Consider the following 24,251-nt stretch of genomic DNA (forward strand, 5'->3'; position numbering starts at 1 on the left):
GAGAGGAGAGCAGTCAACAGTGTCAAAAGCTTCAAGAAAAGTTATGAGGACGAAGACCAAGAAATGGTTCTTTGGCTTTAAGAGTATTTTTAAGAACTGTAAAGTCATTAATATGTTTGCAGGCATCAGAGAAAGAGACAGTAGCTAGGAACAGATCAAAGACAAGGGAAAAAGGTTCCTGCTGAAGACAGATGAAAAGGAATCATGGATAAAAACAGAGGAGCAAGTCTTGGCAAGGAGAAAAGCCACTTCAACATCCAGGCCTGGGTCAGGGAGTATGACTCTTGAACTAGAAAGGGCAGAGCAAATATGGCTAACAAGGAGCTGGTTCAAGATAAATGATGAGATAGTAAGAAATCATGGAGGGGCCCAAGAGTTTAATTTACCAGGTCCAGAAGAACTATAGCATATGTTGATTAATTAATTGATGTTTATTGAATCATTGACTGACTCTTGACAGCATGGGAGAGTGACTACAGGACTGGAAAAGGGCAAATGTTCTTGTTTTCAAAAAAAAAGAAATAGAATTCCCTCTGAAAACTGTAGACTTGGGTGCTTGACTCTGATCATTGGCAAAATTCTGCAATATATTTTTAAAAAATAAGTTTTTATTGATATTATCCTAGAAACCCATCTTATATAACAATTTTTTTTTAAAGAAAAAAGGAACTGGAAAAAACAAATAAGACCAACCAATAAGTAAAGAAATTCTGATAATATATGCAATGTTCCACAGCTGTGGAACCTAACACCTCTTCCAAACTGTAGCAAGGTCCTGAGGTATGGAATGTGTGAAAATGAAACTCAGGTAGCCTTGGTTTTCTCAGTAAAGCCCAGGAGACAAAGTCAGACTCTAAGAGAGAGTGAGGTGAGGTTGGCATCAGGGCCTCTATAAAGGTGGTTTGGAAGAGTAACTGGAATGTGTAATAGACAGTTGAGATCAGATAACACAAATGTCGGAGACTACCAAGGGCCATGATTTCCTTTCCTCAGCACTGTACATCAGCTCAGAAGTATGAAGCACAGAGAAGGTGGATGGGGAGGTCATCCAGGGTTGAGGACTGGAAGGGTATATAAATGGTAGAAGAACAAAATATAAGACATTAAAGAGCAGAGGGGCAATAGCTCAACTGGTGAACTAGAGAGTCAAAACTATGAGGAGAAGAAAGAAAACAAAAGTGATGGGAAGAGACTGCAAGGCAGGTCAAGCTAGGCCCTGAGGCCACCAGTGTAGAAGAGAGAGGTAGCAGAACTTGAAGATGGTGGTCAGAGGGGACTTCAGACACAAAATTCTTACCCCAGGGGGCAACCAGGAGCAGTTCGAGAAAGCACATGACTTAGGTTTGATATAAAGAAAATCTTTGTTACAACCAGAGCTGTCCAAAAACAGAATAAGGTGCTTTGGAAAGTGGTGAAGATTTGTCTTCACTGGAGTTTTTCAGTCAGAAAATAGATGATTACTTGTTAGGTGTGTTATAGTAAGTGCTTTTATTAACATATGGGGGGGGGTTAGACTATATAGCAAGATCACCAACTCATATTTACATGGAGTCTGAAAGTTTCTAAGTTCTTGACACAACATCCCTGTAAGAAGTGTAAATATTATTCCTTTAAAACAACAACTCCTTCCCTTCTGTCTTAGAACTGATACTTAGTATTGGTTCAAAGCAGAAGAGTGGTAAGGGCTAGGCAATGAGGGTTAAGTGACTTGCCCAGAGCCACACAGTTAGGAAGTGACTAAGGCCAGACTGAACCCAGAATCTTCTGTCTCCAGGCCTGGCTCTCAATCCACTGAGCCATCTAGCTGCCCCTCCCACTTTTTAAAAGCTAGTTTATTTAATTATTAATTTAGAGTATTTTCCCATGGTCACATGATTCATGTTCTTTCCCTCCGCTCCTCCCATAGCCAATGAGCAATTCCACTGGGTTTTACATGTCATTGATCAAGACCTATTTCCATATTAATATTTGCATTAGGATGGTTGTTTAGAGTCTATATCTCCAATCTTATCCCTATTGAACCATGTGTTCAAGCAGTTGTTTTTCTTCTGTTTCTACTCCCACAGTTCTTTCTCTGGATGTGGATGGTGTTGTTTCTCCTAAGTCCCTCAGAATTGTCCTGGGTCATTGCATTGCTGCTAGTACAGAAGTCCATTATATTCTATTTTACCACAGTGTATCCATCTCTGTGTACAATGTTCTCCTGGTTCTGCTCCTTTCACTCTTCATCAGTTCCTGGAGGTCATTCCAGTTCACATGGAATTCCTCCAGTTCATTATTCCTTTCAGCACAATAGTATTCCATCACCAACAGATACCACAATTTGTTCAGTCATTCCCCAACTGAAGGGCATTTCCTCATTTTCCAATTTTTTTTGCCACCACAAAGGATGCAGCTATAAATATTTTTGTATAAGTCTTTATCCTTATCATCTCTTTGGGGTATAAACCCAGCAGTGTGACTGGATCAAATGCCCCTCCCATTTTTAGGAGGAAATCGAAGTTTATATATATGAAGTGACCTGTCCATGGTCACATATCTAACAAATATATGATTTAGGATATGTCTAAGGCCCTTTCTAACTCTTAGATTTTATTATTTTTATGAAATAGGTTTGCAAATCACACAGAAAGGGGAATGTTCTTTGCTGCTAGTTATTTCCTTGTTAATAATTGTAACAGTTTGCATTAGGAGAGTGTGAATATAGAATTATCTCTCTTTGTCTATTTTTAATGAAACCAATCAGCAACCTTTAACTCAACTAATCAAGAACTCAAAGCACCCCTACTCAACCCTTAAGTAAGAGTTCACAAGTCAAAAACTCTCGCCTCCAAAGGGGACTGCCCAGCCCTGAGTAGGACTAAGCAAATTGAAAGACTGCAGTTGGTTTCTGTGAAGAAGGGGGAGAGACAGGAAATGACATGGAAAAGGAGTATTAAAGAAGAGATGAACATGGCCTTCTACCATTCCTTTCCTGGCGTTTGGTGTAAGAAGGAGATATTAGTAAGATACTTTTAAATGGCACCTCCCTGAATTTCAAACACACATTGGGGAGATTATTTCTGGAGATTCCTGCCTTGGCTTTGGAGGAGACTATTTCTGTGGATTCTGGGTGGGTGAGTGGAGCTACTTTCTTTTCCTTGGAGTCATTCTGCATTGGTGGAACTCTGGCTAAAGACACTGCCAGGACTTCTGGCTGAGGATTACTGGGAAATCCACATGGAGTTTAGGTCTTGGGAAAGCCCCTGCCAGGGGCTGAGCTGAAGGTCACTGGAGAAGGGCTGGTAGGCTTAAGGCTCTGTCTCTTTTCTTTTCCCACTTTTACTCTTTCCACCTCTTTGTAAATAAAAGTTGCTAATAGTCATTTTGACTTAGGGGCTAATATTTTATAAACGGTGACCACTTTTATAACTCTCATACTGAGTCAAAATCCCAATTTTAATCCTCACAGAGGGAATAGGCCTACAAGATCAGCACAAAATGTTACTCAATCATCTCAAAAAGTCTATTTCATTGAAGGGTTAAAAATATTTTTAAAATGAAGATTTCTTTTTGTCTGAAAGCCTCATATAGAATATTTCTGTCATCTCTTCAGATCTTTAGATTAATTTACGACCAGGCTCTAGGGACCCTGAAGGATAATACACATTCTAGCTCCCTCCTGGACAGAAGTCTCAGGTCTTCATACATACAAGAAACTCCTTATCTGGAAGCATTGGTTGTTGTTGGGCACTCACTTTTAGATTGGCTCTGCAGGAGTTCCCTATCTGAGAATTTCTGGTTCATCAGAGCTACGGAAATCAGTTTAATTATACTTCCACCCCTCACTGGTGAAAAGCTGAAAGACTTAGAAATTCCCTTTTCTAGTTTATGATGAGAATGGAGTATAAGAGTTTATTTTCTATCAAGTCACAACAAGAGATAAAGGCTCTTTCCCTTCTTTAAGGCCATAGAAGATGAATTCATGTAGTTATATTAATGGCCAAGTTCGACAGAGCAGCATTCATAGTTCCAGTTATGTTTTAAATCATGCTCTATTACTTGGCAGCCTCATGCTGATTCTTGAGTCCAGGGTGGTATTGTCCAAGACTAGCTTCTGGTAGATAGAGAAGACAGGGCTTGAAATTGCAGCAATCTGGTAAAGTTTCCAGTTAACTCACTGTCCTTAGAATGCACACAATGCAAGAGCTACCAAAAAGAAAATTCAGGAGAAAGAATGAAAAATCTCATTTTTCAGCCATAGAATCTCAACTGGAAGGAGTCTCAAAGGTCATCTAACTCCTTTTGTACCAGAACAGCAATAACTTCTATAAAACCGTGACAACAGGTTATTTAGCTTTCATCAGAAGACCTCCAGAGATAGAGAACCCAAGGTTTCCCTAGGGAGCACATTCCTGTTTTGGTTAAGATATAATTGCTAGCGATCCCTCTCCTCCCCCAAATAGTAAGGTAAAATCTGCCTTGGCAATTCCTACCCACTATTCCTAGCTCTGCTCTCTGGGGCCAAGCAGAACAAATCTTCCATCTGTGAGCCTTTAGAACACTTGGCCTTCATGTTCCTCCTAAATCTTCTTGTATCTCAGCAACATCTCCACTTCCTTTACCTCACTACCCTACAGGTTAGCCTCTAGTCCTTTTATTAGGTTGGTCACTGAGAAGCCCCACAGACTGGCTTCTGAAATTCCTGAGATACTGTGACCTTCTGGATGCATTTGGCAAAGTGGAATGCATCATTCTGTACATGTTTGGAGCCAGACCATTGGTCAACAAACCTTTGTTAAGCACTTATAATGTGCCAAGCAATGTGCTAAGCACTGGGAATACACATAGAAGGGCAAAAACTCAAAGAGCTTACATGAGCAGCTGGGTACACCTAAGATATATATATATATATATATATACACGGGATAAAATGGAAGGTAAGCTTTGAAAATCGGGGTAAGGAAAGGCCTCTTGAAGAAGATGGATGTGAACTGAATCTTGAAGGAAGCTAGGGAAACCAAGAGAGGGATACGATAAGGGAAACTGTCCCAGGCATGCAGGATAGCCGCTGAGAAGGTGAGGATTTGGGAGAGAGAGTGCTGTATGCCAGAAACAGTAAGAAAGCAACTGAATCAGAGAACCTGTGTAGGGAAAAGCTTAAGAAGATGAGGTAGGAGTGGGATAGGCTGAGAAGGTCTTTAAAAATGAAACAGGGCATTTTATATTAGATCCTGGAGATCAGAGAAGGCCCCTGGAGTTTACTGAGTGACTTGATTAGGTCTGAGATTTAGGAAAATCATTTGAAGGCTAAGTGGAGGAAGTATTGGAATAGGAAGAAGACTTGAGGCAAGGAGACCAAGAAGAAAGTTGTTGGAATAGTTCAGGCAAGACATGATGAGAGCCTGCACCAAGAGAGTGGGCATTAAAGAGAAGAGAACAGTGAAGGTAAGAGTGAGGAGTTGAGGATGACACTGAGACTGGGACCCTGGGTTCCTGGAAGAATGGTGGTGGCTGAGAATAATAGGGAAATTTGGAAATGGGGAAGATTCAGGGAGGAAAGATAATGAATTTAGTTTTGTACACACTGGACATATTTGGATAGTTACTAGTCTTGTAGACTGGGGGGGGGGCATTCTAAATACACTTCACCTAGATTTTGGCAAAGCCATCTGACAAGGTCTTATCATGTTACTTTTGTGGAAAAGACAAAGAAATATGAGTAAAAAAACAGTACAAGTAGGTAGATTTAGAATGTAGTCATTTATCGGATTAATGTTATTTTCAAAGGTGTCTAAAAGAGTGCGTAGGAATTTGTATTTGGCCCTGTGCTGCTCAAAAGCTTTTTATTATGATCTTAAAGCCATAGATGCCTACTAAATCTGCAGATGGCCCAAAGTGGACAGGCAACATACTGGATAACTGTAATTAAGAAAAGTCAGGTTAGAACAATAGGTTGCACTGAATAAGAATTAAGGAAAAAAGGTAAAGTTCTATTCTTGGATTCAAAAAGTCAGTTTCTCAAGAACAAGATAGGAAGGAGCTAGGCAACAGTTCATTTGAAAAGATCTAGGCCTTCCAGTGTATTATAAGTTCAATGAGTTAACACTGTGATGTGGCTGCCAAAAAAATCAACACACTTCTAGGTTGTATAAGAGAGGAACAATGCCCTAGACTGGGAGAGTTGACAAGTCTGCTGTCTCTACCTTGCTGGGGCCACTTCTGGACTATATGCTCAGTTCAGGGCACCACAACTTGGGAAGGACATCAAGAAGCTACAGCTCTACTTGGTCCAAGCTCATGAACTGGCCTGAGTGGGGTAATTATAACTGACAGTTCATCTCATTTTTGACTTGTACTTTAATTGTAAGCTGAACATGTCCCTTAACTCTGATAGTATAGTACCAACCCAAATACACTGTATTTCTGGTGCTTCTCTGTAATGACTTTATGGATATTGTTCTTTTTGCTCCAATTTCTTCACTCTGCACTAATTCAGGTACACTTTGCTTGTTGTCAAGTCTCCTTGGAAGTATAGTGTTATTAATGGAATCTCTAGTTCAATTTAGTAACTTTTCTTACATAATTTCAAACTGTTTTCCAGAATGAGTAAATCAATTCAGTTTTAGTACCAGTGAATTAGCATAATTAGTTTACCTTCCCATATGCCCTCAAATAATGTTTTCTCATCTTTTACTATCTTTGCTAACTTTATGTGGGTGAGGTAGATACCCTGGGTTGCTTTAGTGTGTTTTTCCTTGTTTAATAGAGATTTTAAACCAATTTTCATGTTGTTTTTGATAGTTTGTATTTCTTCTTTTGAAAATGTTGCTATCACATGGCTACTTATCTATTACCATAGAATGGCTGTCTTAAAGAGCTATGTGAAGACTGACTTTGGAGGTCAGTTTTATGAGATCAAAAGGTTTTTCCAACATCTCTGCTTCTAGTTATAGAGGTTTTGATTTCATTTAAGATCAGATGAGATAATGTGAGCAAATCACTTCACAAACCTTAAATCACTGCATAGATATTAGCTAATATTATTATGCTAATTAAAAAAACAAAAACCTTTACCTTTTGCTTTAGAATCAATACTCTGTTTTGATTCCAAGGCAGAAAAGAGGTAAGGACTAGAAATTTGGGGTTAAGTGACTTGCCCAGGGTCACACAGCTAGGAAGTGTCAAAGGCCAGATTTGAACCTAGGATCTCTTGTCTCTAGGTCTGGATCTCAATCTGCTGAGCTATCCAGCTGGCTCCCTTATAATAACGTTTTTAATTTTATACAACTGAGATAATATCTTTTGATGTCTTCCATTTAGGTCTGGCTACAAATTTATCCCCCTACTCTTATCAATGCAAGGCATGATGTTTTATCCTACATTTACTTACTTACTCACTTATTTATTTATTTACTCACTCACTCACTCACTCACTCATTCATTCATTCATTTATGTGAATCCTTATCTTCTGTCTTAGAATCAGTGCTGTGTCTGAGGCTAGATTTGAGCCCAGGACCTCCTGACTCTCTATCCACTGACCCACCTAACTGCCCCTATTCTCTAATTTTAAAAAATGTTATGACTTTTTGCATCTATAAAGTTAACCCAGTTGAAATTTATAGTGGTATCAACCAATGAATCAACAACTTCTGATTAACAAAAACTAGCCTGTGTGCTTGTTTTTCAGTCTTGCTCACTAGTTTCTTCCACTGATGGGTTTCTCTAGTTTTTAAAATCTAGTACCAGGTAGTTTATAACACAGTTTGCAATCTGATAGTGCCAGGAACTAGACAAAGCTTTCCCATGATGTCCTTTGATAGTCTTACTCTTTTATTCTTCCAAGTGCATTCAATTCTATAAATTATCCCTTTTCTATCCCTTCAGGAGGCCTTTCCTGGTCCCCCAAGTATTAGTTCTTTTGCCTACAAAGTCCCCTTGTGTTTGCTTTCACTGTGTCTAGTATATATTTCTATGTATACCCACTATCTCCTCCACTTAGGATGGCAAGTTTCTCAAGGGCAAGGGCTGTTTTGATTTTGCCTTTGTATCCCCAGCACATGACACGGTGCCTGGAACACAGAAAGCTACTATGAGTTGTCTCATTGTTTCTTGAGGAAGAAATCATGCAGAAGCAAACTCAAAATTCAAATTATGCTCAAAATGTTCCCTGATATATCAATTCTTTGGGAACAAGTTTGTATTTTTGAAACATGTTATAGTAGAATTGACTACAGCAAAAAGATACTAAAAACCTATCATCATGACCAGGTTGGATCTATACTAGTATTGGATAGTCTTAACAATAGGACAATTATTACTACAATCAATTTAATAACAAAGCATACACCCACCCACAAAATCTGATCAATAATATGCATAACAATAGATGCAATTAGGCCTGTAATAAAATAGTCATTTAAATGCTAAAAATCATAAGGACATTTCCTCAGCATGATTAAAAACATCTATCTAAAACTGTTAGCATCACATGTAACAGAGAAAGGCCAGGTGTGTTTCCAGTAAGATCAGAGGTGAAGAAAAGATGCCCATGATCTCTTTTATTATTGGAAATAATGGCAGACATGAGAGGGAAGGCTATACCATCTTGGGAACTCTTTTCACTCAGTCATGATTTTGCAGGTTAAGTGCTAAGAAGTTGTAAGAGGTTAAAGGACTTATGCAGAATCATGGGGCTAATATAGATCACAAGTTGGCTTTGAATGTCTTCCTGACTCCAGGTCCAGCACTCAACCTTTGTGCCATCATGCCTCTCAATAAGCAATAAAACAAAAAAGAAATTAAGGAATAAGCACGAAGAAGGCAAAAATTATTTCTATTTGCAGATGATATAATAGTTTATTTAAAGAACCATAGAAAATGAACAAAAATCTAATAAGGCCAAAGAAATATCAAAGTTGGAAAGGCCCTAAGAATTCATTTTGCCCAACTTTTCATTTAAAGTCAGAATCTTTTATTGAATAGTTCTGCTAGGATCACCCAGCATTCCTAGGTCTACTTCCAGGGATGGTAAAACTCTCTAATTTAATGCAGTCCATTTCCATTTATGGAGAGTTATAATTGTTAGAAAGTCTGTCCTAATCTGACAGCTAATGAATATGTCTTCCACAGACAATGAGGATATCTTCAGATATTTGAAGAGAGTGATCATGTCCCCTCTTAAGGGTTCTCTCACTCAACTGATAGTCTTGGTGACTTTGATTGCTTTTCATATGTCATAGCTTCCAGAAATTTACCATTCTGATCACTTTCTCCAGGCTTCATTCTAATTTAAGGCCCCCTTTAAAATGGGGAACTAGAACTGCACAAAAACCTCCACAGAAGGTCTGAGTGGTGTCACACACAACAGAACTGCTATCTTCTTTATTGGAGTCATTCAATACTTACTTAACTCATTCTAGGCCTCAGGCTCCTCACCTTTAAAATGGGGATATGGAACAATACTTCCATTATATCCATCTCACAGGGTTGTTTTGAGGAGAGCATTTTGTGAAGAGGAAAGCCTCCCAGAGGCTATGATTAAGGAGAGTGCAGTGCAATTTCCCTCTAGATTTTTCAGGGGCTAGTCACCAGATTGATCTATAACTCTCATTGAGCTTTTTTGCATGAATTGCCACAGCACACAAAGCCACATCTATATTTGGATAGTTGCAACTTTTTAAAAGACAAAGTATGAGGCTTCACCTTTGTTCTTTTAACATTTATTCATCTTGTAAGATCCTCCTACCCTTTCAGATGCTTTGAAATTTGATTCTGGATGGATATTAGGGATCTAATCTTACGTGGGGCAGTGAAGTGGCATAGTGAGACGAAGCGCCAGGCCTGGAATCAGGAAGAACTATCTTCCTGAGTTCAAATCTGGTTTCAGACACTTACTAGATGAGTGACCTTGGACAAGCTATTTAACTGTCTGACTCAGTTTTCTCCTCTGTAAAATGAGCTAGAGAAGGAAGTGGCAAACCATTCCCATATCTTTGTCAAGAAAACTAAATGGGTCATGAAGAGTCAGACATGACTGAAATGAACAAGTCTTCTATAGGGTATAAAGACAAAAGTGAAAATAGTTCCAGCCTTCAAGGGTCATACAGTTTAGCTTGGAGAGATGACATGCACCTATAAAGGTAGATTTAAAACAGAAATAAAGTACTGGGGCAGGGAAAGATTGGAGACTCTAAAGCTGGATTATGAGTTCTGGGGGAGAGGGAGTGTCAGGAAAAGCAGAGGCAGAGTTGAACTCTGAAGGAATACATTCCAGACATTGGGGATAGCCAGTAAAATGCCACAGAAGAGGGAGATGAAGTGCTGAGTATGAGGGAAACCATGCTCTCCTCCAAAAAAAGATGTTTCTATGCAGGGGAAGCACAGGCAATTAGGCTGGAAAGGCAGAGTGGGGCTGAGAAAGGCTTTAAATGTCAAACAGAGGAGGTCAGAGTTGATCCTGGAATAGGAGGCCACTAGTTTACTGGAATAGTGAGGAGGAAGTGCAGACTCACATTGAAAGCCTTAGAAATGAATGAACAAGAGTCAGATAGGTAGGAAATGAATCAGCAGACAGCAGGGTCATAAAAGGCATAAGAGAAGAGAGCATCTAGGATAAAGAGATAGCCAATTGTGTCAAAAGTTACTAAGAAGTGAAGGACAAAGACAGAAAAGTCATCAAGGGGGTGAGGCCCAAGACGCTAGTAAGCTTTGAAAAGAAGGGAAAGAAAGTGCTGCAAAGGAAGAGAGGAGTTCTAAAGGAAAGAGGGCAGAGCCCAATGGAGGGCCTTGGATGACAGATGGCAAGGGCACCTGCAGAGAGGTGACTGTGGGCCCAGTGAACACTGTTAGCCTCCCAAGAGAGTGTGACAAAAGAGACAACTGAGGAAGAATTTTTGAGCCCAGAGGAGATTAGGTAACACGCATTCGTCATGGGCTCAGTGGTGACATGAGAATGGGGCAGAGAATGGCAATGGTACAGGAGTAACTCAAGAGTCCTGACAGGGCTTGAAGCGTGGTAGGACAAGGTGAGGAAGGGATTCAAAGGCAAAGAACAGGAATAACTGAGCTTGTTAACTACAAAACCAAGATGGTAAAGAGAGAAATGTGAGGCTACAGTAGGAGTGGTAGATTAGCACACCACAGGCTTTGGGGGAAGATAAAAACTTAGGGGGGAATGAGACAGAGATACCTAAGACAGTGGATTATGATCAGAGAGGGAATTTCAGGGTTAAAGTCATTACAACAATGAGGGATGATGAAATTTCAGGTATGACCCTTTTCCAACTCTCATAGGTGGCTGAGATAAGAGGACAGATTATGGGAATCGAGAGCCCTGATGTTTAAATGCAGGGAAGCTGCACGATGGTACGGATGGGTCTTCAGTGAATAACTCTTTAAGGGCAAACTAACTCTGTTTTTGGCCTTTTTGCATATTCTGTGAGTAAAGGAGATAATCCTTTTTTTCATTTTTCTCCGCTCTCTGGAGCTGCAATTTCCTAGATATTTGATTGACCACGTTTTTCTCTCTTTCCACTTATATGAAAACTTTCTAGTTTCTCCAATTCCAACAGACTTCCATTTTTGCATACGGTAAATTGCCCCTTGCTGCCTCTGAGAACTGCTAAACATATGGGCTTAAACAGCTTTTCTTCTTTTGCAAAATTATACTGTCAGCCAACTCACAAAGGCAGTTTTATGACCTTAGAATCACTCCCATAGAATCAGACCAAAGTCGTCATCACCAGTTCCCTCTGAGAGGTGTACCAATTAGCCACAACAGCAAAATAACTACTCCCTACCCCTACTCGACACATGTGCCCTGATCCTTCAGATGACTGAATAAGGAAATTATAAATTCACATGTAAACTTCTGTGATTATTTAACATTTTATGGAACACGTGTCTAGATGTATTATTTTAAAAAGCATTTCAGATGAAATTGGATTTTAAAAAAGGAAATAATAAAATTCACACCAGAAATGTATCTATTTTAAAAAGCGAGAGCAGCAGAGGGGTGAATATAATTTATGCGCAAATATTTGGAGAGCAGCAGGAAAAAAAAAACACCTAGAAAATTAATGTCACAGTCTAGGAACAAGGCATCATGTCATGGGGTCAGCAAGATAAAACAGCAGATTCCCTCAGAGATGGACAATCAAATATCAAACAGCAATCCTAAATTTAACATTCTACTCTATTGTATTGTCAAGAGATTGCCCTTGGGCCTGGTCACGTTCAATGGAATTGTTAAGTGGCTACTGTCTGTAGGAGGGTAATATTTATGGATATTAACAAAAAAAAGAATGAAAATAATCAATATAAAATGTTGTAAAGCAACCCTGTGGCATGATCTTAATCTCAAGAAGGTAAGAAATGTTGGTAGATTATGAAAAAGAAATATAGATCGTATTTCTATATTCCGAGGTCAAGAGGAACAGCCATACTTGTTAAGCTGGACCCAACAGTTTTTATATCCTACCTCAATAAATCAGACTCCATGTCTGGCTGCAAATTTCCTCCCCCCCAAACCCAGCTAAAGAATGGAAGACAACCCCTTATACTCTTTGTTTTTACCCCGCAGGAGCTTGAGGTAGGCTTCCTCCAGCCAGAAACCCAAAGTTGGGGTTTTATTCTCATAAGACCCAACAAAAAGAAAGAACCAAAGCAATCAGTGGATCAATGTCTAGAACCCTGATGTCTGAAGATTAAACTAATTACTTTCTGCCTCATAAAGCTGGGTTGGGAAAACTTCAGCCCAGTTTAAAAAAAACAAACAACTTTCCTTTGGCCTTCCATCTTTCTTTGGCAGGATGGAGAAGAGGCACCTGGAGGCTAGCATCTTAGAACTAAAGAAGGTGCAGAATAAGACTTTTCCTGACAGTTTACTAAGAAAGCTCTTTCAGTTCAAAGCTGATAAATCATGGACACAAAGGCATTGTTCATCAGGAACATTTGGTTAATGATCCCCAACTTTAACCATGGCAGCATGTATGAGTGTGTGTGTGAGAATTTCAAAATCTGTCGGAATATTTAACAGAACTCTCATATGATTAGGTGGGTGGCAAGCATCTAGAGAATCTCTGTATTAGCTAGGTGCTAGATTAGTGAACCCATTCCATGGGAAAACATTAATTTTAAACTGAAAAGCATGTCTTCTTTTATCCTCCATTTACCTGTCACTGACTTCTCTTGTCATCTTTATTAAAGTTAGTTGTCATGTCAGTTCTTTTGCTGTCATTCCTCTCACATTTCTTGACCCCATAGTGAAGCCTGAAGTGCTGAATGCATACTAGCTACATGACGGTCAGTCAAATATCTCCTGATGGTGTTATTAGCAGAGGACTGGAATTTGGTTATAGATTCAAACTGAAGAAGATACTGAAGGAGGTGAAGGACAAAGGCTAAAATTTTCATCACAGACAGAATTTACTGGAGTAAAAGAAGCATGTGCAAGCACTGAGTGAGCTTTTTCTAGAGCTCTAGCCAAGCAGGGTTAAGTGTCCAGGCAGGACTTAATAATGCAACTTGTCACATTTGTATCTGTGCCCTGAGCTTTCTGAAAGCACTTTTGTTACTTCCTAGAGCAGTGATGGGCAAACTACAGCCCCAGATTGTGGGGGGGAAGCATGCCCTGAAATGTTCTATCCTGTTGTGGGACATTATTCCTAATCTGACGAATACAATGAGTAGGATACAATACAATGAAACTTCGAAAGAATTGCCTTAGAAACAGACTGACAGATGAGCATTTCCTTTCCTTTGGTCCCCTCTTTAATAAGTTTGCCCATCACTGGTCTAGATGATTTTTTTCTCTCATCTCCCACCCCAGAACCTTCTTCACTCTAGGTTTTTGTGACATTGCTTGATATTGGTTTTCCTCCTACCTATCTCATCAATCCTTCTGAGTCTTCTTTTCTAGACCTTCATCTAGGTCATATCTGTTAACGTGGGTATTCCCTGAAGCTCTGTCCTGAATCTTCTCTCCTCCCTCCATCTATACTATTTCACTTGGTGATCTCATTCAATTAACTAGAAAGTCAATGATCACAGATGATTTTCAGGTCTACCTGTTCAGCCCTAACTTTTCTCCTCATCCTCCAGTGTCACATCTCCAACTGGCTGCTGGACATTTCAAATTAGAAATCTTGTATACATTTAAAACTTAACAAGCCCCCAAAATTAATTCATTATCTTCCCACTCAAACTTCCCTATTAACTGTGGAGAGCACCTGCATCCTCTCAGTCATCCAGGTGGACAACCTTGGTGTCAGTCTCAGCTTCTCACTCTCATTCCTCATAGCTGATTGGTTATCAAGTTCTGTTATTCCTAACTTTATAACATCTCTTACAGATGTTGCCTTGTCTCCTCGGCTGCTGCCCTAACCTTGGTGAAAGCCCTCCAATCACTTTATACCTGGACATTTATAATAGCCTGCTGGTTATTCTCCCCGATTCAAGTCTCTTTCTACTCCAATCTACTTTCTACTCAACTGTCAAAATGACCTTAATGCACAAGTCTGACTACATCCCTCTCAATCCACTGTCAACTCCAATGGCTCCTCATGGCCTCCAGATGAAATAGAAAGTCTTCTATTTGGCTTTCAAAGTCCTCCATAACTTGGCTCTTTCCTATTTTTCCAGCCTTTTCCCACCTTTAACCCCTGTCCCTCATGTTCGTTCTCTCTCTCTCTCTCTCTCTCTCTCTCTCTCTCTCTCTCTCTCTCTCGTGCAAACACACACACACACACACACACACACACACACATACACACCCACACCCCTTTTACAATCTCTGTGATCCTATGACACTAGCCTCCTTCCCTTTCCTGGCTCTGGGCATTTTCCCTGGCTATTACACATTCCTGCAGTGTGTTTCTACCTTTTAGCTTTTATGGCTTCCCTCAAGTTTCAGCTGAAATCTCTTCTTCTATATGAGGTCTTTCCCAACCCTCCTTAATGCTAGGGCATTCCCTCTGTCGATTATCTCCAATTAGCTTATTATCATCTTTTTGGCACACAGCTGTTTGCATGTTACCTCTCCCATTAGACGGAAAGTTCCCTGAGGGCAGGGATGTCTTTTACTTTTTTCTATATTCCCAGCACTTAGTACAATATCTGGCACATCATAGGTGCTTAATAAATACTTCCTGGTTGACAAATGACAGAACTCCTGATTAGGGAAAGGCAAAGATCTTCACATCAGAGCTTCAACTTTCAACAGTACATATATTCAGGCCTCTGTTCACCTTCCTTATTGGTGTAGGGCACAGGCTGAGGTTCAGGCAACTGCAGAGTGACAATCTCTATGGTAGGCAGAAGCCAGGGACATAGTTATCTCTACCCCCAGCTCTTGAGAGAAAGTTAATTCCCTTCCCCATAAGCCCAAAACTTTCCAAACCCTTCAGCACATCTTGAAAAGCAAAACAAAACTCTAAAACAGAATAAAAGATCTAGATCAAAAAGAAGTGCCTCCTAGCCGACATCTGGTTATCACTCAACATTTCTGGTTAGAAAATGTTTTATTTATTTGGAAGCAGTTTATGGAAGTAGTAAAATGTTGGAAATTTTAAAATAACTTGTGTTCTTGTATGAAATGATCACAGCTGTGCTCCCTCATTCCACAGGAACATGGCCTGGAGACACATTTCCAGAGAATTCCAATAAGCAATTGCTGTAAACACCCAGATGGCTAATTTTATCACAGGACACAGAGGCTCAGGATTACAACACAGCTCTTTCCCTTTCACTGCTCCAACCAAAGAAGCAAAGCTTCCAGACTAACTGGCAAAGATCCTAAAGCCAGGAAGCAGGCCTCTTCCCAGATCTCCCTTCTCGCTCTCTCATTCTCCAATAAGCATGTTTTGAATAATGACCGTCCAAATTGGAAACTATTGGAGTGAATTCAGCATCAAAACCTAGAGTTGTTCAGTCAGGAATCTGTAACTGGACCAGGTGTCTCCAACAGTCCCCAAAGACTAATCAATTTCCCTCAACTGCTAAATTCTTCTTCCACCTGACCAAAAGGAAAACTTGGATCTAAACTAAACATTGACTGGTGAAGTTAGCTAACAGGAGGAAAGATGTTGCTATCACAAACATGCTAGGAAGTATTGTATATAAACCAATAAGAGAGCTCCCAATAGATGGATAAACAGAAAGATAGATAGATGGTCCTTTGTGGAACCTTCACTTCTAAAATGAAATCATAGTCTTCTAGAAGTTATATGATCAAAAGATTAAACTTTAATGTTGGCCAACATTAAGGGCACTGCTTTCTTCTTTGTGAAATTTAATGAGAAGCTTTGTTTCCTTCAAATGTGACTGAAAACCTTCCTTCTAATTCCAATCAACAAACATTCATCAAGAACCTGCCTGCAGAGCACCATGTTAGGGACTCAAGGAGAGAAGACACACTTGCTTCCATCAAGGAGCTCATATGGTTGAATCAACATGGACCATGAAAGCCTCCAATGAGATTCCAAAGCCGAGGAGGAGAATGGAAGGGAGGCAAATATAAGAATAAGTATTCATGTAGTGCTTACTAAGTATCAGACATTTTTCTAAGTGCTTTTTGCAAGCATTATCCCATTTGATCCTTACAACAACCCTGGTAAGGTAGGTGTTATTACTATCCCCATTTTCTAGTAGGGTCAACTGAGGCAAACCAAGGTTAAGTGACTTGCCCAGAGTTATACAGTTATTAGGTGTCTAAGGCCAGATTTAAACTCAAGTTTTCCCGAGTCCAAGTCTAGAGCTCTCTATTCACTGTGCCACCAGCTGCCTCTGGCAGTGAAGTCTCTTCAATATAACCATCTGGGCTACTTGCCATGAAGTCCTGGAAGCAGTGATAAAGTCCTGGCTGGCTATTTCTAGTGCCCCTCTTACTGAACTCGGTTGAATATTGAATTGAGCAAGTTTAATTAGCCTTTCAGTACTACTGGCATCTCCAAAACATTGGGTATTGCTCGCCATCAGGCTGGAAAAGAAACTTTGCATATCCTCTCCAAAGGTGCAAGGGAATTACTGATAGCAAATTTAGTGTTAAAAAAAAGAACCTTGAGCTTGGTATTATTCACTGTATTTGAATAAGTTAAGCTTCATTAGTGATTTGGATGAATTAAAGGAATGGGTTCTGGCTGATGATAAAGGAAAAACTTTGGGGCTATGCTCTTAAAGTCAACTGTCCCAAGGATGGGAATCTTTCTTTAAATGGATTATAGAAATGTAATTTGGGGCTTCCTGCCAAGAGGACTACTGAATGGAATGAAGGCTGCCTAGTCCCCTCATACCTAATCTAACAGAGAACTTAAGTTCATTCCAGATGACATGATAATCACAAGATCCAGTGAGAAACCACAGTAAGTGTATCTTTCACCCCAGAACTGAACAAAAAGTTAGCCAGAAGCCTAAGGGCAATAGGGAAGGGAGTCCTCCTTCAAAAAAAGTGACTGGATAAGACTGTGTCCAGAGGCAGCAAGAGCAGATTGCTCTCCAGAGAAAGTCTCAGCCTTAGGAAGCCTCAGGAGCAGTCAGCAGTAGCCCACTCAGGTCCTATGGAGCACTGAGGTCTCTTGAGACTTTAGAAAGAACACTAAAGATTCAGTGCTCTAAACCTCTAATGAGGGGCTGTGGGTATTAATTAATTCGGGGGTGGGGTGGGGGTGGGGAGAAGGGCAAATATCAGTACAAAAAACCAGGTATCCAGGGCATGATCCCCCAGGGTCAATCTTTCCATCCCGAAGTACAATTTGGGGCAGAGCCTGACCCTGGCATAAAGCCTCAATTCAGGAACCAAAACTTGGAGAAATTAGTAAATCAAAGAAAATATAAACTAGTATCAAGATTTATTATAATTTTAACTCCAAGCAAGCAGAGATTCAAAGGAAAAAATGGGTTTTTCAGACCTCGGTTCAAACTGCCTCAGACAGAAGGGCTAGATGAATACCCAGAAGAAATGAAGCAAGAGACAAAAACTGAAATAAAAGTTGAGGAAAGAATTAGAAAGAGAATAAGCAGCTCAAAAGAGAAAGTAGCAAATCTTACATAAGTACAGGATTCTTGCAAACCAGAATAGACCAAAACAAATCACTGATTCTTTAAAACGGTAAGAAATATTAAAATCAAAAGGCTGAAAAAACAACAACAAAAAACAGAAAGAAAATGAGAGGTATCTGATATTAAAACACCTGTCAGGAAAATAATTTAAAGAGAGAATTTCAGAAACAACTGAAGAGCCATTATACTTCTTTGTATCCACTTTGCTCAGTACAGCAATTGGAACAGAATGGGTGCTTAATAAATGTTTAGTGACTCTGTTTCTGAGTTTGACCTTGAAAACCACAATTTTTAAAAGTCTGGGCACTCTATTTCCAGAACTCATAAAGTAAAACAGTCCAGATCTAGTAAAATCACAGGGCAAAGATAGAAAGAATCCATTGATGACCTCTTGAAAGGTACCTCAAAAGGAAAAGATCTAGGAATGTTACATGTCTTAGACAAAACTTTTAAGAAAAAATTCAAATCACTCACTTCTTAGAGCCCAACCCTCTGACAAAAAAGCTCTTTCCTTGGTTTTGCAGTCTGTCTGCCTTGAGAAGAATGATGCCCAGCTTACCTTGGGATTGGTTCGCTGCTGAAGTCTCCTTTCTTCCCGCTCTCTCTGAAGCCGCTCAAACTCTTCTCTGATTTCAGCAGGCGTTCGTCTCCTTTCCACGATCTGTGAGCACAGTGGGGGAAGGAAGGTTGTTAAAAGTCCTAGGCATGAAAGGTACATGCATAAGGAAGGCAGATCCTAATAATGTCCTTGGATAGGGGACATCCTGCCTCTTCTCAAGAAGCCCAAGTGGGCCTGCTCTTACTAAGGATGCCATGTTCTTTTTCACCATCATCCCAAGGAAGTCTCAATGAAATAGATGTTATTCCCTACCAACCTACCCATTTTAGAGTTCAGAAATCAAATTCAGAATCAGTGACTTGCCTAACATGGGGCTAAAGGGAAATGGTGAAGTCAGGAAGAGAACTCAGGAGTCCTGACCTCCAGGCTATATACTCTATATACTCAAATATGCAGCCACTCCATGGGACATCATATATTTCCAAGGTCATGATTTTCTCCTTTCCCTTCTGAGAGAATTCAGAATGAATTTCTTTTCTTGGTTTCATTTCATTAGCTTCTCTTCTATGTTGTCAGACTCCTCCATCTCAAAGTACAAGAGATTTAAGCAAATCTAATGTTTAAAATTTCCTAATGAATAATAATAATATTAGGACAACAAATATTAATAATATGAAGGCAAGATGCTGCCAGGCTTTCCGTGGAATGCTAAGCACAATAATGAAATTGACAGGTGAATTTTATTTGGGTTTTGAAGGGAACCTTGGTGCAAGTTTGGAATTTGAATTAATGGACTGACTCTTCTCCCCATAACAATATGAGAGTCTCTGTGTGAGTCCCATCAACCTTAGTTTAATCAAAGAATTCAGGATAACCAGAAATTCTCCATAACAGCCTGGGGGAAAAATGGATGTTTATGTTCAAATGATACAAAATTCTAACACGTGACCCTGGGATAAAGAACTGAAGAACTTGCAATAGTGTCTTACAGACATTTCCTCTGAGTTTCCAGATAACCCCATATATGAGATCTGAGCTATAATGGGGTCCAATGAAACCACTTGTTCACAGTGACATGGGGAATGTCTGAAGAGAGATGTGAACCTGGGGTGGAATGAGATGTTCCTAGATGAAAGGGAGGTATCTTAGTGAAGATTTTAGAAATAGTAGAAGAGAAGGTGAGACTGGCAAGGAAATATGTGGGAGGTAGAAATGTGGTCAACTGGATATCAGTGGTAGCTAAAGCCATGGGAAAAGATGAAAAAGTCCCAGTGGAGAGTCCTCTTGTTTAGCAGAATGAAAAGAGTTCTCTAACAAGAATCATGAAAGCAGGTGGTATAAAAAAGACTTATCTTCAGAGTCCAAGTTTGAACAACAACAACAACAACAAACTAGGAGAGCTTGCAAATTTTTCATACTGAGAAAAACAAAGGCTTAACCCAACTGGATGGTGAATGTCTAGCAAAAGTGGGAATAACATCTCTGCTAAAGAGCAGGTTTACAAAAATTATACAAAAACTGATTGGGCCACCCTCAGAAATTTTAGCAGCTTTCCCCTTCCCCTCACCTCTCCAAATGCTCTGTGAAAATCCTAAAAGTGACATTCTTGATCAGTAACTGACCCACCATATGTCAACACAATCTGGGTAAAGGTAGTGATGGCTAACTATAAGGTAGTTTTAAAGAAATTAGGGTCCTGCAACAGGGGGCAGACTAAATTATTTTTGTATATTAAGATGAAGCATATCTCAGAACTATCAAAAATGACCAGCAGAGAAACACAAGGCTCATCACCAATGGGAGAGGGAATCTTGTGCCCAGCAAAGGAAGCTTAGTAAGACCCCTGAAGTTTGCCTTAGGTGAAAGTAGACTGTCTCCATTATGAAGTGCATCAGAGGCTGAAGGACCACCTCTCTGGTCCAGGGTAAGAGAGATTCTTCTTCAGGCATGGATGGCCACTAAGGTGCTTTCCGACTCTAAAATTCTGCATTTCTGTGAAGTGAAATTAACCTATTTTTTTGATATTCAGTGACTTCAATGCAAATGTGATAACTGGAAAGGCTAGCAAAAATATCAGAAAATATGGTTTGGAATAAAAGCCAAAAGAGGGGAAAGGCTTATAGACTACTTCTGTCCTATGCAACACAAATGCTTTGTTCAAGAAAAGAAGTCAGATTTCACATGTATAACATATCACCTTGTTCTCCTTCTCAATGGATAGGTAGGAGAGGGAAAGAATTTGGAACTAAAAAAAAGTTATAATTAATAATCAAATGACTTTTCCAGGGTCATAAAACTTTTAAAAAGGAAGGGAGGGAAGAATGCTTGAAGATGGGCACTTGATCATATCACAAAAATGAAAATGAAAATGATCTTCCCCAGTTCTAGTGCTCACAAGTCCCTCACCCGTGATTACTTTGTACAGGCTTCATATTTACTTATCTGTATATATGCCCCCCAGCAGACTGTAAGATCCCAATGAGTGGGGACTGCTTTGTTTTTTTCCCTTTATATCCCCAGTACTTCACATAGTGTTGTACACATAGCAGAGAGTTAACAAATACTCTTTAATGACCAAGAATAAGTATGGCTCCAACGAGGGGATGTGAAGACACTTCCCACTTTCCTCCCCTACTCTGCAGAGGTAGGAGGCCCACAGTGTTGCCCACAATAGTCCTGGAACACGTGTCTGTGTTGACAGAAAGATAGAAGGCCGTAGGTAGAAAGGACAGGGCTCCTTCAATTGTTAGAGAACAAATTTTAAATGGCAAAATGAACCTTTGTGATGGTCTTGAAAGCCTTGTAACCTCACAAAATACACTATTTAGATTCTTTAAAAAATGTTTTAATTTTTAACTATTTTTTTTTAACCATTACCTTCCATCTTAGAATCAATACTGTGTATTGCCAAGGCAGAAGAGGGGAAGACTAGGCAATGGGGGTTAAGTGATTTGCCCAGGGTCACATAGCTAGGAAGTGTCTGAGGCCAGATTTGAACCCAGGACCTCCTATCTCTAGGCCTGGCTCTCAATCCACTGAGCTACCCAACTGTTCCACACTAATCAGATTTTATTCAACTGATGTCAAAAGCAATCCTTATCCTGTGGCCTGCTCAGGTTCAAGAATACCAAAGACAAGAATTCCAATTTTAGGCAGTTTCACTTTCTCAGAGTAGCTTGATCTTGGCCTACAGGAGAAGCAGGCCCCATTTATTAGGTTTACCATTATCTTCTTAATCTCTTTCTATTTCCCTCCTTTGTAGGGAAGGGGCAAGAGTGCTGGTTTGGAATTGAAGGTTCTGGGTTTTAGTCCTGACACTTTATTCTGTGTGACCTTGGGCAGGTTACTCACCCTCTCTCTCACTCTATATCCAATCAGTTGCCAAGTTCTAGAATTTTTATCTTAACATCTCTTGCATACTCCTCCTTCTCTTTCCTGACATTGTGTGCAGATCCTCAGATGACTATTATAATAGCTGCTGGAGGCTCTGCCTGCCTCAAGTCTGTCCCCACTAGAGTCTACCCTCCATTCAGCTGTAAAAAATACAAGTTTGTTCTTTTCACTAACCTCCCCCTGCAGCCCCCTACCTCATTCAATAAACTCAAGTGGCTCCCTATTTCCTCTAGGGTCAAAGAGAAAACCTTCTGGTTAGTTTACAAAGCTCTCCCTAAACTGGTGTTTTCTACCTTCTTGGGCTTCTTACACCTCATTCCCTACCACGTACTCTTTGATCCAGTGACATTGACCTCATTGCTATTCTTCCCACAAGACATTCCATCTCTAGACCTGGATGTTCCCCATGCTTGGAGTTTTCTCCCTCATCTCCACATCCTGGTTTCTCTGGCTTCCTTTAAGCCACAGTTCAAATCATAGTTTTTTGAGAAGCCTTTTCCCATTGTTCCTAATGCTAACATCTTCCCTTTGAGATTATCTCTGACTGATGTTGTAGGTGGTCCATACATCATTGTTTGCATGCTGTCTCCTCCATTAGCTTATGAGGTCCCTGAAGACAAAACCTGGCATTGCCTTTCTCTGTATCCCCAGTACTTAGCAGAGCACCTGGCACTTAGTAGGTGTTTAATATGAGCTTGCTGACTTGTTAGTTTCCTGCTCAGCAAAAGGAGATGAGTGGATTAAATGACCTTCGAGTTTCCTTCCAAATCTGAATCTATAATCCCAAAATATCTAAGGGGGTGAGGGGGCGAGGGGCAATAAATAAAATGAAAAGTAAGCTGAAACATTAAGGAATCAGCTTGTTTTCTTGAAAGGCATACAAAACTACACCCAGATAGTTCCCTGTGAGTACCTTGGGAATCAGGGCAGCACCTCCTCACTTGCATTGCTTTCAATGTCCTGATTAGGATTCGTGGCCAGGGCAGGGAGGGAGGAGAACCTCAGGGATGGAGGAGAACCTCAGGGATGGAGAATATGGATTTTCTAGGGTCATAGGAGCTAAAGCTGCAAAGGACCTTTGGGGCCTATCAGTTCAACTGCTTTATTTTACAGATGAGGAAACTTTCTCTGTAATGTCTATGGTTATAAGGAAAATTTTCCCTAGCAAAAAAGTTTTATAGTCTAATTCCCTGCTCTAAAATGCTAGAAAAAATGCAGAGTGAAGAAAGTTTCCTGGTGGGCCCCAGCTCTAGCACAGGCCAGGCACACCGCCCTATGTATGCAGAGATACCTTCCAAGATTCCCAAAAGACTTTTAGGAGTTAAAGCTTTCTCATCTAAATCCTGTCAGAAAACCCAGGGTCTGGCAAGTGCCAGGCTCCACAGCGGCCAGAGAAGGGCAAGATTGGTTGTCAAGAATTCAAGCTGCTTAACCTTTGCAAGCTTGAATTAATAGCCCTAAATTACTTTTCCTCTGACACTCTGTGACATGCTGAAGAGGAAAATGTTCTAAACATGTCAGTTCCTTCGATTCTAGTCATTGTATTTTAACATAAGCTATGAAAACCTGGCATGTGAGCAGGGCTAACTGCAAAGGGAAACCGGCTGGCCCTTCCACTGCAGTCAAGAGCCTGTGCCTGGTCCTAGGAAGTCTCCCAAATCGAGACTTTGCCCATTATATCCTCTAAAAACACACAATTCAAGGGAAAGCTTAGATGTGCTTCTTCATGAGTCACTTCTAGGTCTTCAAGTACTGGGTTCTAATAGATAGATGGAGAAAGGGATGTAGACTTGGATAGATCAAAGGGAATATACATAGCAACTGGTCATTGTAAATGCTGCTGAGAAGCTGAATATAAACTCAAGTCATCAATATAAACTCTGCAGAAAAGCCTACCTGGGGTAGAGGGGTCCTCTTATATGTCCTCTTCTAGTATTCTTTCTTTTAAAAACCCTTTCCTTCTTTCTTAGAATTAATACTAAGTATTAGTTCCAAGGCAGAAGAGTGGTAAGAGCTAGGAAGTGGAAGTTAATTAAGTGACTTGCCCAGGGTCACACAACTATGAAGTGTCTGAGGGCACATTTGAACCCAGGATATCCCATCTCCAGGACTGGCTCTCTATTCACTGGGCCACCTCCCTGCCCCTTATATTATTCTACCTTTAACAGAAGTTATTCTAGCCACTATTGGGCTAGATTAGCTTTCAAAGATCTGGCAATAAGGAAAATATGAATAAGATTAACTCAATTACATTCAATAAGC

The 24,251-nt window shown here is 40.1% G+C and overlaps 1 protein-coding gene across 1 annotated transcript in view; it reads right to left on the reverse strand.

The window, feature by feature from the left end:
• DNAJC11 (DnaJ heat shock protein family (Hsp40) member C11) overlaps positions 1-24,251 on the reverse strand; it is a 71,652-nt gene that overhangs the window by 21,463 nt on the left and 25,938 nt on the right. Inside the window, exon 4 of the mRNA XM_044667660.1 lies at positions 18,597-18,698. Coding sequence (XP_044523595.1) covers positions 18,597-18,698 — 102 coding nt within the window. The remainder of the gene's footprint in view (positions 1-18,596; positions 18,699-24,251) is intronic.

Source organism: Gracilinanus agilis, chromosome 3, assembly GCF_016433145.1.
Source record: "Gracilinanus agilis isolate LMUSP501 chromosome 3, AgileGrace, whole genome shotgun sequence".
Lineage (NCBI taxonomy): Eukaryota > Metazoa > Chordata > Mammalia > Didelphimorphia > Didelphidae > Gracilinanus > Gracilinanus agilis.